The sequence below is a fragment of the Leptonychotes weddellii genome, chromosome 9 (genome assembly GCF_054177405.1).
Source record: "Leptonychotes weddellii isolate Sample4059 chromosome 9, ASM5417740v2, whole genome shotgun sequence".
Lineage (NCBI taxonomy): Eukaryota > Metazoa > Chordata > Mammalia > Carnivora > Phocidae > Leptonychotes > Leptonychotes weddellii.
Genome location: NC_138377.1, coordinates 34,495,755 through 34,511,048, shown reverse-complemented (window position 1 = coordinate 34,511,048; position 15,294 = coordinate 34,495,755). Strand labels below are relative to the sequence as shown.

Sequence of the window (15,294 nt, the reverse complement as noted above, 5' to 3'; positions counted from 1 at the left end):
TCCGCACTGGACAAGGAAATGCGACAGAACTCTGGCTTTAAAATCACATAATCCTGGATTCAGTCCTGGCTTGCAGCTCTGATACTTACATTGTGGCCTTGGTATTTGAACTTAACTATTTCAAATTTTATGATCCTTATCTGTTAAATAAGGGTAATATTTTGAAAGGCTGTTGCCAGGATTAAAGGAGTCTGTTGAGTGCCTAGTACACGTAGTGAATGCTTTACCACTGGTGTCCGCTATCAGAAAAATGAAGATAGAAAAGCTAACAAGTATTTTATGGTGTTTATTGCCATTATTCATGTGAATATATGATAGAACAGAGATACCCAGCTCTTTTTGAGGAATTATTTTTCATTTTTTGATCTCAGTAGCAAAGTATAGAAGTAAGTTGGGGAGAAAGGAAAGTGGTGGAGCTAGAATCAGAATTGAGAAAGGGAATGACATTTCTCTCTGGTTATATCAGAAAACTGGCAAAATGATCATGACAGAGGAGTAAAGACTGCCAGCTTAGAGATGAATCAAGTAAGGTTTTGAGTTTGACCAGGAGATTGTTGTTTTCTGGTTAGAGCTCTTTCTAGGAACTTCTCACATCTAAAACCTCTAAGAACTGAGACCTAGAAAAATATTTGCTCAGTTTTGAGAAAATCTAAAGTATCAAACTTCTGGCATTCAGAATATCTCACAAACACTTAATATTTACTGTAATAATTTCCACATATAGTCATTCAACACATTTATTTGAGCATCTACAAGTTCATGGCAAAGTAGAAATGAAGAACAACAGTTCTTATCCTCAAGACGCTTATAATGAAGGAATAATACGCTGCATAGGTGCTTTAGATCACAGGTTCCTAGTCTCTTAAAAACACTTTGTGATAAGATTTTCTGAATCACTCCCCTTTTTGGTACAGAATATAAGCTATGTAATTCTCTAAAGTTAAATAAAATTGACTTTCTAGGAAAATATGTTGTTTATATTTTAACATCTTGTGTCCCTCAGTGATAGACATACCTCAACTCAGATTGAGAAGTACTGACTAGACATCTAATTAAATCAGAGCTTCTTAACATGGTAATACAAGGCCCTCATTAATCTGGTTACTTCTCTAGCCTCATCTCTCCTCACCTGCCCCCCCCCCCCCCAACCACATGAGTCTTTCTTGTTTATACAATGTCAAGCGTTTTCTTATCTCAAGCATTTTCTCATCTCTGTCTTTGCTTCTGGTATACCGTCTTCCTGAAATGGTTTTGCTCTCCCTGCTTCTCTCCTATGTTCAACTCCTAAGTCTCCTATAAGAAGTTGTCCCTCACCCCACTATTTCTTCTCATGGATAAGGGTGGTTCCTCTGATTCCTGCAACAGATTCCCATCATTACACTTAGCACATTATTTCATAAGTAGTATGGTAACTGTTCCAGAAGATTAGCTACATGTTGAGTTTTGACCTTGTATTTTCACACCCAGAACAATACCAAGCATACTTACGCATATAAAGATTTAAATAATGGAAGTTTTTTTAATTCCATGGGAATCTTATTTAAATAACCTATATAAAACCAATTAAAATTATTTTTGGAGTATAATTTAAAGAAATAGGACTGTTTTTTATTAAATAATTTCCTTTGTAATGCTGCCACCTAGTGCAGATGTGTTTAGGGATATCCTTTTGTAAAGAAGTTTGGATTTTAGCTTGGTTTGGTTTAATTTGTTTTTTTTTACAAACCACTTTCTATTTACCTATTTTTATTTTGGAATAAACTATATGGCAGATCTTGCCTTAAAGTTTGACAACACAAAGAGTATTACTTTTATACATTTCTTAGAAGGATATCTCCTCTGTGTGTTTCTGTAGTTTTTTTGGACACAGTACATTAAGTAACTTTGCTTACACCTCAGTTAGAAAGTCGTTTAAATTCTAAAGGCTGAGAAAATGAAAAGTTGAACTCATGTTTTGCTCTCAGAAAAAAGAGAACATTTCGGTTTAGTATGGTGCTAATAAGCATTCTCTTTCACATGAAATGGGTTCCATTTCAGACTTGTTACAGAAAGTAATAAGATCTAATCCCTGTCCAAAAAGAGTTGCCTGGAAACCAAAAGGGGTAACTGAATTATTTTCTCTTCCATTTTCAGTTTGATATCATTTTTCATCTGAAATGAATTCCTATAATTTTATATTATTTAAAAAACTAAGTATAAGAGCATCTTCTAAAACCAACATAATATGTATTTCTTAAGTTCTCATTTAGTGTGGATAGTCTTTGGTTGGTGATATTAAAATTCTTTAGTATTGATCCCCCAAAGTGAAGCCTTGCCTAAGGGCACTGTTAAAAGAATCTGGTTTTATGGTAAACTAATGTTATGGATTTAATCTTATATTTCAAATTAAATGTCAGTGGCTACCTTTATAACTTTTATCATTTAATTTAGCAGTACTTCCTATCTATTTATGAATCCCCTGTCTTTTTACCAAAAGTAAGTACAGTAAAATGTGATAAAAATAGGGGGCGCCTGGGGTGATGCAGTGGGTTGAGTGTCTAACTCTTGGTTTCCGCTCAGGTCATGATCTCAGAGTTGTGGGATCTGGCCCCATGTCAGACTGTGCGCGCGCGTGCGCTCTCTCAAATAAGTAGATAAATCTTTAAAAAAAAAAAAAAAGGTATTAAGTTTGGGTGAAGGGGATAAAAGGGTCAAGTAGCAGGATGAACCCAGAGGACTTACCAGAAGTGCATGGTACTGCATTTAGTTAACTGTAGAGTTACCAAAGGTGAGATGTAAACTTACTCTAAGCAAAGGAGGATGCTCTTAATGCATATCAGTTACTTTGGAGAAGCAAAATTTTTCTTTATCACTTAGTTTTTCTCTTTTTATAATTTTTACTTAACAGAATTACTGAATTGATGGGATATGAGCCAGAAGAACTTTTGGGCCGCTCAATTTATGAATATTATCATGCTTTGGACTCTGACCATCTGACCAAAACTCATCATGATAGTAAGTACAGTGGAAGAACTACAGATGTTCTAATTATTTAACTCTTGCAGTCTCTTTACTGTTTAGCCATATATCTAACTTTTTGGTTAAAATTAACCAGTCTTCCTAGACTAAACATCTTTTTTTTTTTTAAGTTTGGGGCTTGAACTCACAAACCTGAGATCAAGACCTGAGCTGAGATCAAGAGTCAGACGCTTAACCAACTGAGCCACCCAACTGCCTCTCCTAGACTAAATGTCTTTTTTTTTTTTTTAAGATTTTATTTATTTGAAAAAGACAGCGAGAGAGAGCAGGGGAAGGGGTGCGGGGAGAAGCAGGCTCCCCACTGAGCAGGGAGCCTGATGCTGGCTGGATCCTAGGACCTTAGCATCATGATCCAAGCCAAAGGCAGATGCTTTAACCAACTGAGCCACCCAGGCACCCCTCCTAGACTAAATGTTTTAATAGAACTCTTCATAAGGGATTTTGACCATTAAGTCTATGTTTTGTGTTTGTTATAACGAATGCTAAAGTAGAATCATTTAATAATATATAAAACTAAGTTGGCATTTTAAATACAAAGACTAAAGGTCATAGAATATTACAGCATCATTTTCAGAATTCATACTTAAGTATTCAGACCAGTGGTTGGCACATGGAAGGCACTCAGAAAATAATTGTTCAGTGACTCAATGAATTTGAAGGTGATCAATGTCATGTACAAGTGGTAACAAGCACCCTTGACATAAGATACAATTCTGTTTTACTCGTGAATGTTATTTAAAAGATCCAAGAAAGTAAGACTTTGAAATATCACTTGCCTGTTTAATCTGTACCTAAACATGACTTCCCAATGTGATTGGGGATACCTGAATGTCACTGAGTTAGTATGATTAGCCTTGAACTGCAGAATGAGCCCAAGTCGGCAGTCAGGGCCCTAGTCCTCGTGATAATGTCATCATTACTATTTATCTAGTACTTTCTCCCAAATCAGTAAGAGATTAAGATCGCCTAGATTGCCAAAAGATTTCAGCGTGATATCAGTTGAGATTCAAATATGCTAGCACAGTTATTTTGAAGCATCGTTAATTCTCTGGAAACCTCAGTAGAAATTTAAGGAAATGTAGCAGTGCCACTTGCTCAAATGCTCTCTGTAGAATCAAGATTATTCTTTCTGGAGTCTTTCTGATACTTTCAACATCTAAGTCATTAAAGGAATTTTAGTCACTGCTATCCCTCATTCCTGGCTTTCATTTGATTTAAAGTGAAGATTGGCAGGAAAGGAGTTTATTTTGGGGGTTAGAAGAATGAAATGTGTATATTTTTGGCTATGCCAGGACTTTTCTCTGTTTAAACGGTTACAGTTGATTCCATTAAAATAAACATCTCTTTTCTAAAATAATGACCAACATTCAGCATCCATTCATTTGATTGAAAATTCAAAGTTATTTTCTCTGCGTGACTCTTTTTCCTTTCCTTTCCACTCCTAGTGTTTACTAAAGGACAAGTCACCACAGGACAGTACAGGATGCTTGCCAAAAGAGGTGGATATGTCTGGGTTGAAACTCAAGCAACTGTCATATATAACACTAAGAACTCTCAACCACAGTGCATTGTATGTGTAAATTATGTTGTGAGGTAAGCTTGGAAAGTAAATATTTTGGGGGAGCAAGTCATTACTTTTTTGGATAATCTGTTCTTTTATAGGAAGAGAAGATTATAAATGTTATCTGAATTTTATTTTCACATTTCTACCTAATTATGGTTTTTGGTACTCTTGAGTGGAGTGTCCAGGCCAGCTATTCTGCAGTGATTCTGCAGATATTATCGGTAGCTATCTGTTTCCATTCTTTTCACTCTTGTTTTTAAAAAAGACCTTGAAAAAAAACCCAGAGATCTCCTGTTGGATTAGTTTGTTCTAGTTATGTATCTATCAGCATATACTATCTCAAGTAATTGTGTTATTTTTGTAGGAAGAATACCGGCCTTGGAATAGTTAGATCTGTGTCATAGCTCTTTCACTCATTAGCTCCATGACCTTGGGAAATTCTCATTTCTTTGAATTTCACCCATATAGGAGAGATGATAATACTTAGCTCAGAAGGTTGTAGTGAGGATTAGATGAAATCCTATATAAGGTGACTGTAAAAGGCTGTATAATGTGGCGCATGGCTCTTGTATATTCATGAACTCTTCTTTTAGTTGATTGGCTTGTGAATATTAGGATATCATAAAGCAATCTTTCATTTGATCTACTTCAGCAAGTGACTGCCCCCTTCTAGTCCATCTTTCAGATTACCACCATGCTGAGTGTTCTTGCACGAATATCTGATCATTTCATTTTCCTTATAATGGTTTTAAAGGTCTTTTTATCACCCCAAGGTAACCATGGCTTACTTGCATAGCATCATTTCTTGTCATTTTCTCTACTCTCGTGCTTTCACAGATTCCATCGTCTTTCTAAAACTATGGCCACCTCTCTTAGGAAGACTTTGGTCATTTGTTTTTATTTTTGCCACTTCTGACACTATCCTTTAATGTTGTTATTGAAGTTTTTTTCATACTTTAATGTTTTAATATTAGTGCCAAAGAGTTCTTTTGTGGCTTTCCCATTGTATAAGAATCACCCACTTGGAATGTCCTTCTTTTCCCCCTACCCCATTTGCCAAAAAAAACCCTACTTGAGCCAGAGTTTCAGCTTGTTGGCTTCTCTGTGAAGCAGACCTTCTCTATTTTAGCAATTACCACTTTGTTTTTTAATTGTTTGCACATCTACTTTCACACTGGGTTATAAACTTCTGAGGGCAGGGGTTAGGTATTTTAAACTTTGTATCCTTGGTTCATTTCACTTAGTGAACACTTAAATATTTGTTGATTAAAGGGACAATAAAACATTTAAGGCAAACGCAAAGATGGATCTGTTGTCATCATCCCTCTTCAGCTCTGTCCTGCAGGTGTTACCATGATACCATTTTCTTACCGTCAAGGAAAATATGGCACCCTTCTTTGAAAGGCCTTGGGTGTTTATATATCTTTATATTCTGGGACCATCCTTAGGTCATGCCTCATACATCAGTCCCAAAGAGTTCTTCTGTGCCAGTTTCATTACATGTGAATCAGCCCAAAAATTGTGAAGATCTGTTTGTGCCCCTCATGTACTTGACTATTACATTTCTTTCCAGAGGGATAGCTGAGTTTTCTTTTCTTTTTTTTTTTTTAAAGATTTTATTTATTCATTTGAGACAGAGAGAATGAGAGAGAGAGAGCACATGAGAGGGGGGAGGGTCAGAGGGAGAAGCAGACTCCCTGCCGAGCAGGGAGCCCGATGCGGGACTCGATCCAGGGACTCCAGGATCATGACCTGAGCCGAAGGCAGTCGCTTAACCAACTGAGCCACCCAGGCGCCCGATAGCTGAGTTTTCTTAATTGGTCAAATATTTGAACTGTCTTGTACTATGAATTTTTATAGGTGTTTATTTCATATTGGTATTTTAAACCCTAAATGTGACTAAGTATGCATGAGAGATTAGGATAAGGCATCTTAAAATGTTCCTTTTCATAAAGAAGAATTTTAAGAGATAAGGTTATTTCAGAGACACCCCCCCAACATTGTGTCAGTGCTCATTTAAGAATTACTAATCTCTCTTTTTTGACAGTGGTATTATTCAGCACGACTTGATTTTCTCCCTTCAACAAACAGAATGTGTCCTCAAACCAGTTGAATCTTCAGATATGAAAATGACTCAGCTATTCACCAAAGTTGAATCAGAAGATACAAGTAGTCTCTTTGATAAACTTAAGAAGGAACCCGATGCTTTAACTTTGCTGGCCCCAGCTGCTGGAGACACAATCATATCTTTAGATTTCGGCAGCAATGGTGGGTCTTTAGTTATTCTTCTGATTGCTTAAAAACTATGTCTGTTGGTACAAGCCCATTTTAACTGAACTTGGACATGTTTTTGTTGGTAATCATTTGGACATTGTAGTCTTATATATTTTGTTTTTCAAAGTTTTTTTCAATATTTGCTTAAATATTTTTGCCCCTATAATTTCTCAGCATTCCTGCTTCTGTCACAGTGTTGGAACTTGTGCTTCAAAGGGTTCTTAGGTATTTCTTCTTCCCACTTTAATGTTTCTCCGCTACTCTGTTTCTATATCCTATTGCCATATTTTCTCCACAATGTAGCAGTTATATTGCAGTAAGCGCAGTTCATTAAAGGATATATAGTCATACCATAATATCAAACACTGAAAATAAAAACTACTTTTCAAAGTTGGTTAAATTTTAATGAATAGAAGGTATGAAAAGGTTGGAATTGCAGGGGTTTTTATGCCATAAATATAATAGAAGCTGTCAATAGTAGATTGGAAAGATAACTCAGACTTATGTTTATACTGTAATATCTGTAAACTTTCTGATTAAGGAAAATTTGGTAACATTTTTGTTTGATTTAGACCTTTTATAAAAGGGGGCATACATTTCTGTATATTAAAATCTAGCTATTCTTTAAATTGACTAATAATTTTTTTCCCTATAGACACAGAAACTGATGACCAACAACTTGAGGAAGTTCCATTGTATAATGATGTAATGCTCCCCTCATCCAACGACAAATTACAGAATATAAATTTGGCAATGTCTCCCTTACCTGCTTCTGAAACTCCAAAGCCACTTCGAAGTAGTGCTGACCCTGCACTCAATCAAGAAGTTGCATTAAAATTAGAGCCAAATCCAGAGTCCCTGGAACTTTCTTTTACTATGCCCCAGATTCAAGATCAGCCAGCTAGTCCTTCTGATGGAAGCACTAGACAAAGTTCACCTGAGGTAGGTGTCATGATATAAGAAGAGGATAACTTTCATATTTTAATGTTCAGGAATGTATTTATAAAATGAATACAAAAAGTCTTGAATTTAGACATCCACAGAGAATAGTGTGTGTGCCTGTAATTGCTCCAAGCCCATTGATACTACCCTTTGAGTTGGAGAATTGTCAAGTAGCAAAAGGCTTATTTTAGCGAAGCTTCAAAAGGAAAGGACCCTAAGCTATTTGCCTAATTTAGCCCAATTCCATTACTGTTCTGGATTAATGTAACGAAAATACCAAGTCTTACCCAGAGTAAATACCTAATAACTTTTTATTCAAGTTCTGTCTTGATAATAGTTTTTCTATAAACACTGAAAATAGTCTTTGAGGGCTAGGCTGAGGCCAAGACTAAAGATGTCACATAGGGTTCTATTTCTAAATCTAGAATGATTCCACTTCGGAGCTTCCTACGTCTAAAAATATGCTCAGGATTAGGGCAGCTCAGACTTGAGTATTATGACCTGTGATGTGCAAGTAAGTCTTAATAAGTGGTGAATAATTTTACATTAAATATTTATCAGTTCAGACTGGCAAGTGAAGAGTAGGAGATTTGACATCTCACAGCCTTCTGGAGAATATATTTTGTACTGTGGTTACTCTGCTTACCCAGCATAAAAATCTATTGATTCGTTTTGTTTTTAATCTAACAAAGATGTTAAAATGAGGGAAGCAGAAGTTTATGCTTAGACTATGTAGTTACAGTTTATTGGTTAGAATCCTTGCTCAGAACTCCTAAAATAGTACTGCATTCATTAAGATGAAGGCAAGCAGAAGAACTTAAGTCTCCACGCCTCCCCCACCCCAGAATACATGTGAGATTTTTAGGTACATCCCCACAGAAGTGTGGCTTCTCAGAACAAAGGTAGATTCCAGTGAGTGTATTATTGGCCAATTAGGTACCATGTGGGAGTTGAATTATTAGAGGAGTTTTATTCTTCAGAAGAAGCAGATGAATGTATCTTTTAGTCCTAATTTTATAAATGCTGTTACACAGTCAGAAATGTATATATTGGCAAAATTAGTTAAAAATGTAAGCTCAAAAGTTTAACTTCTCACTAGTTAGATAAAATGTGATGGAAGAGATGGACTTTGTTAGGGATTCTCTGAGGTGTGCTTTGAGAATTCTAACAACTAGCAAAATATATGCATGTTTCCTCAGGGAAATGTAAACACATTGAATTCCTTTTACAGCCTAACAGTCCCAGTGAATATTGTTTTGATGTGGATAGTGATATGGTCAATGAATTTAAGCTGGAATTAGTAGAGAAACTTTTTGCTGAAGACACAGAAGCAAAGAATCCATTTTCCACCCAGGTATAGGAACTTGTTTATTATATTCTCTATTAAACTTTATTAATTTTCCGTTTGAAGTGATTCTGGGTTTAACTTCTTTTTCTTTTATAAGATGTGGCCATTGTAAAACTCATGTACTTGTTGCTTTAAAGGACACTGATTTAGACTTGGAGATGTTAGCTCCTTATATCCCAATGGATGATGACTTCCAGTTACGTTCCTTCGATCAGTTGTCACCACTGGAAAGCAGTTCTACAAGCCCTCAGAGTGCGAGCACAGTTACAGTATTCCAGCCTACTCAAATTCAAGAGCCTCCTGTTACCACTACCAGCACCACTGCTGCCACTGATGAATTAAAAACAGTGACAAAAGATGGTACAGAAGATATTAAAATACTGATTGCATCTCCATCTCCTACCCATGTACCTAAAGTAACTACTAGTGCCACAGCATCACCATACAGTGACACTGGAAGTCGGACAGCCTCACCAAACAGAGCAGGAAAAGGAGTCATAGAACAGACAGAAAAATCTCATCCCAGAAGCCCTAACGTGTTATCGGTCACTTTGAGTCAGAGGTAAATAACATTAAAGTGGCTGTTCTTTTACTATTTTTGAGAAAATGTGTGTGGTGGTAACTTATTTCTAAACATAGCTAACTTTCTGATAAATATGCTTTAAGAACATTAAATTGACATACAAATTCTGGTAAAACAAGCACTCAAAAAAATGTTTCTAAATTAACTTGTGTATTTATTTTCTTGAAAATAACCATATCACCTATCTAAATGTAGGAGGTAGGAGTGTCTTCCAGTACCTTTAAAAAATGTAATGCAGCCAGTAAGTTCTTAACTGTACAAAAATTGGCCCAGTTTCTTATAGTTGTTTAAATCAGACTAGTTAACTGTCCTCTACTGTTTGTCTCTTTGAGTTATTTTAAAGCTTACCTGAATAAAAGACCTTCCAACTTAAGGGTATTTCCAATTCCCCATTTCAAATTAAGCCTGATAGTCTTCAGTCCCCAGTATTCAATACAGGGGAAGCCTTCTTTTAAAATGTATGTATAATTGTTTTTATTTTTCATGACATATTTATAGAACATTAGCTATATTATAAGTTAAATAAGTGTTTAAGAGCTAACAGGAATCTAAGCATGATGTAGGATGTTGCTTTTATGGAGTTAGTTTGAGCAAATACCTGTACACCACCCAGATTTTAAGTTATAATTTCTATATATAACTTTTATAGTGGGATTTGATATTTTAAATTTGAGGCCGTAGTCAGAGGAAACCAGTTTTAGCTAGTCAGTGGGGCAGTTTGTGGAGGAAAGAAACCATTAATAACAATAGCAAGAAAAAAAGCACTGCCATAACAAGACTTTATGGCTTTTTTCTCTTGCCCTTCATCACTATTTTGACCTAGAATGCTAGGAGGAACCTTTCCCAGAACTAGGAAAAGATCTTGGGGCTTTAGTTTAACAAAAAAATTTTAAAATGTAATGTTTACATTACTTTATAAATTAGTATGTCATCAACTGACTTTAGACTCTGAATTCCTTTAAGGCAGTGACAATGTCTTAGACATTTTCATGGTACTAATACTTAGTACAGTATGTAATGTGTAATACTTGCTCAGTAAATGGTTATTAGATGGATAGATGGATGAATGAATATAGTTATAGAATTGGCAGTGACCTTGAATTTGCAGTTTACTGTTAGCTAGACTATGGGATGTTCAGTTTTCTGAACAACTTTTTTCACATTAGTTCCAAAATAGTATACAGTAAACTTTTTAAGAGATGAACTTACCTTGAAGAAATATAGAGGCTTTTTCCTTACTACTACTGAAATGATATTTACATGACAGAATTATACTTCATAAAGATAATATATTTATATAGGAATTTTAAATCCTGCCTATCTGTATAGTGAGGGTTTCATAGAATTTTTTAAAATAGAAAACAAAACCTCATGTAGGAGAGCAATTTGAATAATGTATCACTTATCCATATGGCATTCTTAACTATATGGAACAGAGCAAGGAGCTATTGTGATTGTGTATGGGCTGGGGAGAGGAGTTCTTGAAAAGACAAAACAGATAACAGAATTCAAGTGCCTGATGCATAAAACAGTTCTTCACTATTTAATACTAATTTTAAATGCAGATAGTTCAGGTTTGATAACCAGATCAATACTGAGGACAAAGTGGCTTAGTGGAAAAGATTACTGGGAGAGGAGTGGGTATCAGATCTAGAATGTACTTCCATATCTGCAACTAACTAGGTAACTTAAAGTCCCATTGCTAACAAGCTTCAGGTTTCTCATTTATAAAATAGGTGCTATATACCTCCTTATCTTGGAGATTGGTGTGAGGCTAAAATGAACTAATGAACATGCAATGTTTTATAAAGAAAAACACTATACAAATGTGAAATTAATCTTGTATTCTTGTAGTCCCAAGAATATCTGTGTATTTTACTGGGTGGAATGAAGAATCAGTATTTCACTTTAACCTACAAAAATATCCATTTAGTTCTGTTCAGATCTATTTTATAAATAGGTAAATGCATCTTTTAAGAAATTTCGTTTTAAAAATTGAGCTTTAGGGGCGCCTGGGTGGCTCAGTCGTTAAGCGTCTGCCTTCGGCTCAGGTCATGATCCCAGAGTCCTGGGATCGAGCCCCGCATCAGGCTCCCTGCTTGGCGGGAAGCCTGCTTTTCCCTCTCCCACTCCCCCTGCTTGTGTTTCCTCTCTCGCTGTCAAATAAATAAATAAAATATTTAAAAAATAAAAAAATAAAAATTGAGCTTTGACTTTTAAATAAACTTTAGTAATCAGTAAAGTTCTCTTACATACAACATTATATTCCTTAATGTTGGCAAGCAGGCATTATATATTTTCAAAAACAAGTTAGTTGGATATTTTAAAAATAATAAAGCAACCATTTTTTTTTCAGAACTACCATTCCTGAGGAAGAACTAAATCCAAAGATACTAGCTTTGCAGAATGCTCAGAGAAAGCGAAAAATAGAACAGGACGGTTCACTTTTTCAAGCAGTAGGAATTGTAAGTGTGAGAGTACATGTTTGTTTTTCTGTTCTAGCTAATGTGTTGTATATAAGTAATTCTTTGTTTCTTCCAAATACAAAAGTTGTATTTTCAGAGGTTAAACATTCTTTCACTTTGTATGCACTATTTCATAAAAATACATTTAATGAATACATTCTTGTTGTAAAAATTCCAAACACTACAGATGTATTTTAAGTGAAAAGTGAATTTCTCCACTCATTCACCACCAGTCTTGTTCTCTTTGCTTTCAGTTACTTTCCCATCTTACCCCCCAAAAACAGTAGTTAATGTTGTCAGGGATGGTGTAATTCATACTGATATTTTCAGATCATATTAACTAGAAAGCATTTAAAAAACAATTGCCATAATAAGTGGCAAATAATTTTATCATAGTATTAAGAAAAAGAAAAATAATTTAGGGCTGTATTTAAGAAATCTGCCTACATACTGTCATTACACGTAAGCTGATTTCAGTGTTTTTGATTTTAAAAAATTTCAACACAGTAAAACTGAAATAACTTTACTGTTTTTAGGGAACATTATTACAGCAGCCAGACGATCGTGCAACTACTACATCACTTTCTTGGAAACGCGTAAAAGGATGCAAATCTAGTGAACACAATGGAATGGAGCAAAAGACAATTATTTTAATACCCTCTGGTTAGTTTGTTCTTTCTACCCTTGAACATCCCACAGAGAATTAAAATATATGAAACTTTATTTAGAAGCTTTACTGTCAGAGTGATTTTCATTCTTTAGCATCATTAAAAGTGTTAACGGTGGTAATGCAGGAATAGCTATTTCAAGATGGAACTTTTAATTTTTAGTAATTATCTTTTATATATCTGTGTCTATATCAGTATTAAATAGAAGCTGAAACTTGTACATTTTTATGCCTTATTCAAAACTGATTTATCACTCCTTTGTGCCATCATTGTGTCCTTTAAATGCTTCTGACATAGCACCAGTAACACTTTATTGCACTTACTTGTTTACATAGCTGTGGTTTTGCCCTAAAACCACAGACTAAACCATAGTCTAAAAACCCAGAGCTTATTTGCTTTATTTCCTGCAATATCTATAGCATAATGAGTGTTCAATTAAATATTCATTAACTAGGTGAATGAATACTTATGCATGTCTTTGTTTTTCAGATTTGGCATGTAGACTGCTGGGGCAATCAATGGATGAGAGTGGATTACCACAACTGACCAGTTATGATTGTGAAGTTAATGCTCCTATACAAGGCAGCAGAAACCTACTGCAGGGTGAAGAATTACTCAGAGCTTTGGATCAAGTTAACTGAGCTTTTTCATAATCTCATTCCTTTTTTTGGACACTGGTGGCTCATTACCTAAAGCAGTCTATTTATATTTTCTATATCTAGTTTTAGAAGCCTGGCTACAATACTGCACAAACTTGGTTAGTTCAATCTTGATCCCCTTTCTACTTCATTTACATTAATGCTCTTTTTTAGTACATTCTTTAATGCCAGATCACAGACAGCACGTTTTCACAGTTCCTTGGTATTTAAACCATTACATTGCAGTAGCGTCATTTTTAAAATGCACCTTTTTATTTATTTATTTTGGGCTAGGGAGTTTGTCCCTTATCGAATTATTTTTAATAAGATGCCAATATAATTTTTTTTAAGAAGGCAGTAACCTTTCATCATGATCAGTTTGAAAAATTTTTACTCAGTTTTTTCACATTTTACATAAACAATAATGATTTGCCAGCAGTACATGGTAGCCACAATTGCACAATATATTTTCTTAAAAAAATACCAGCAGTTACTCATGCAATATATTCTGCATTTATAAAACTAGTTTTTAAGAAGAAATTTTTTTTTGGCCTATGAAATTGTTAAACCTGGAACATGACTTTGTTAATCATATAATGATGATTCTTAAATGCTTGTATGGTTTATTATTTAAATGGGTAAAGCCATTTACATGATATAGAAAGATATGCATATATCTGGAAGGTATGTGACATTTATTTGGATAAAATTCTCAATTCAGAGAAATGATCGGATGTTTCTGTAGTCACTTTGCCAGCTCAAAAGAAAACAATATCCTATCTGTAGTTGTGGAAGTTTATGCTAATATTGTGTAATTGATATTAAACCTAAATGTTCTGCCCACCCTGTTGGTATAAAGATATTTTGAGCAGATTGTGAGCAAGAAAAAAAATCATGCTTTGTTAGCAAAATTGCCTAGTATGTTAATTTGCTCAAAATTTGATGTTTGGTTTTATGCACTTTGTCGCTATTAACATCCTTCTGTTTTCATATAGATTTCAATAATTGAGTAATTTTAGAAGCATTATTTTAGAAATATATAGTTGTCACAGTAAACATCTTGTTTTTCTATGTGCATTGTACAAATTTTTCATTCCTTTTGCTTTTTGTGGTTGGATCTAACACTAACTGTATTGTTTTGTTACATCAAATAAACATCTTCTGTGGACCAGGCCCCCTTTGATCAGCTTTTATGTTAAAATATTTGCTTCAGTGCCTCCAACTCATAAAATTGATTACCAACAATTTAATTATGAAAATTACATCAATAATTATTTCTACATTTATTTTGTCACTTTATACTGTGTCCCTAAAGTCATGTTAAGTAAAATCAAATTATAATGTTCCACTGTAAAAAAATACGCTTTTAGAAAAGAAACTTGTCATTTATAAATTTATGAACCTATTAAAGTAAAGCCGATTTTAATGCTTTAATCCCAGGTGAATGGGATGAGTGAAGCAAATCCTGAACATTATAGTTACATAATGTTGTAAGGGCTAGAAGTGCCTCTAAAGATTTCCAATCTATTCCCATTTCATAGATGAAGAAATGTAGACCTCAAATGATAATCGACTTGTCCCAAGTCTTCAAGGTAATAAATGGTACACCAAAGATTTTTTTTTTTTTTTTGGTACACCAAAGATTTAAACTTAGGTCTTCTGACTCTGATATGAAACTAGAACAAACTTTGCATTTTTTGTTTTAATGATACTGTATATATTTTTAAAATAACTTTACTCATTTTTTCCTGTATTTTTTTTATGGAATAGCTATATTTCTTTTTTTTTTTTTAA

General features: G+C 34.5%; 1 protein-coding gene and 1 long non-coding RNA gene across 2 annotated transcripts in view; one reads left to right on the top strand and one right to left on the bottom strand.

Moving 5' to 3' along the window:
* Positions 1-14,673, top strand: part of HIF1A (hypoxia inducible factor 1 subunit alpha) — a 39,364-nt gene extending 24,691 nt beyond the window's left edge. The window contains exons 7-15 of the mRNA XM_006738543.3: positions 2,888-2,994; positions 4,464-4,611; positions 6,630-6,850; positions 7,512-7,798; positions 9,030-9,152; positions 9,284-9,708; positions 12,086-12,194; positions 12,731-12,857; positions 13,352-14,673. Of these exons, the coding sequence (XP_006738606.1) occupies positions 2,888-2,994; positions 4,464-4,611; positions 6,630-6,850; positions 7,512-7,798; positions 9,030-9,152; positions 9,284-9,708; positions 12,086-12,194; positions 12,731-12,857; positions 13,352-13,503 (1,699 nt within the window). The 3' untranslated portion in view covers positions 13,504-14,673. The remainder of the gene's footprint in view (positions 1-2,887; positions 2,995-4,463; positions 4,612-6,629; positions 6,851-7,511; positions 7,799-9,029; positions 9,153-9,283; positions 9,709-12,085; positions 12,195-12,730; positions 12,858-13,351) is intronic.
* Positions 1-15,294, bottom strand: part of LOC115942736 (uncharacterized) — a 31,143-nt gene that overhangs the window by 10,845 nt on the left and 5,004 nt on the right. The gene's annotated exons all lie outside the window — the stretch shown is intronic.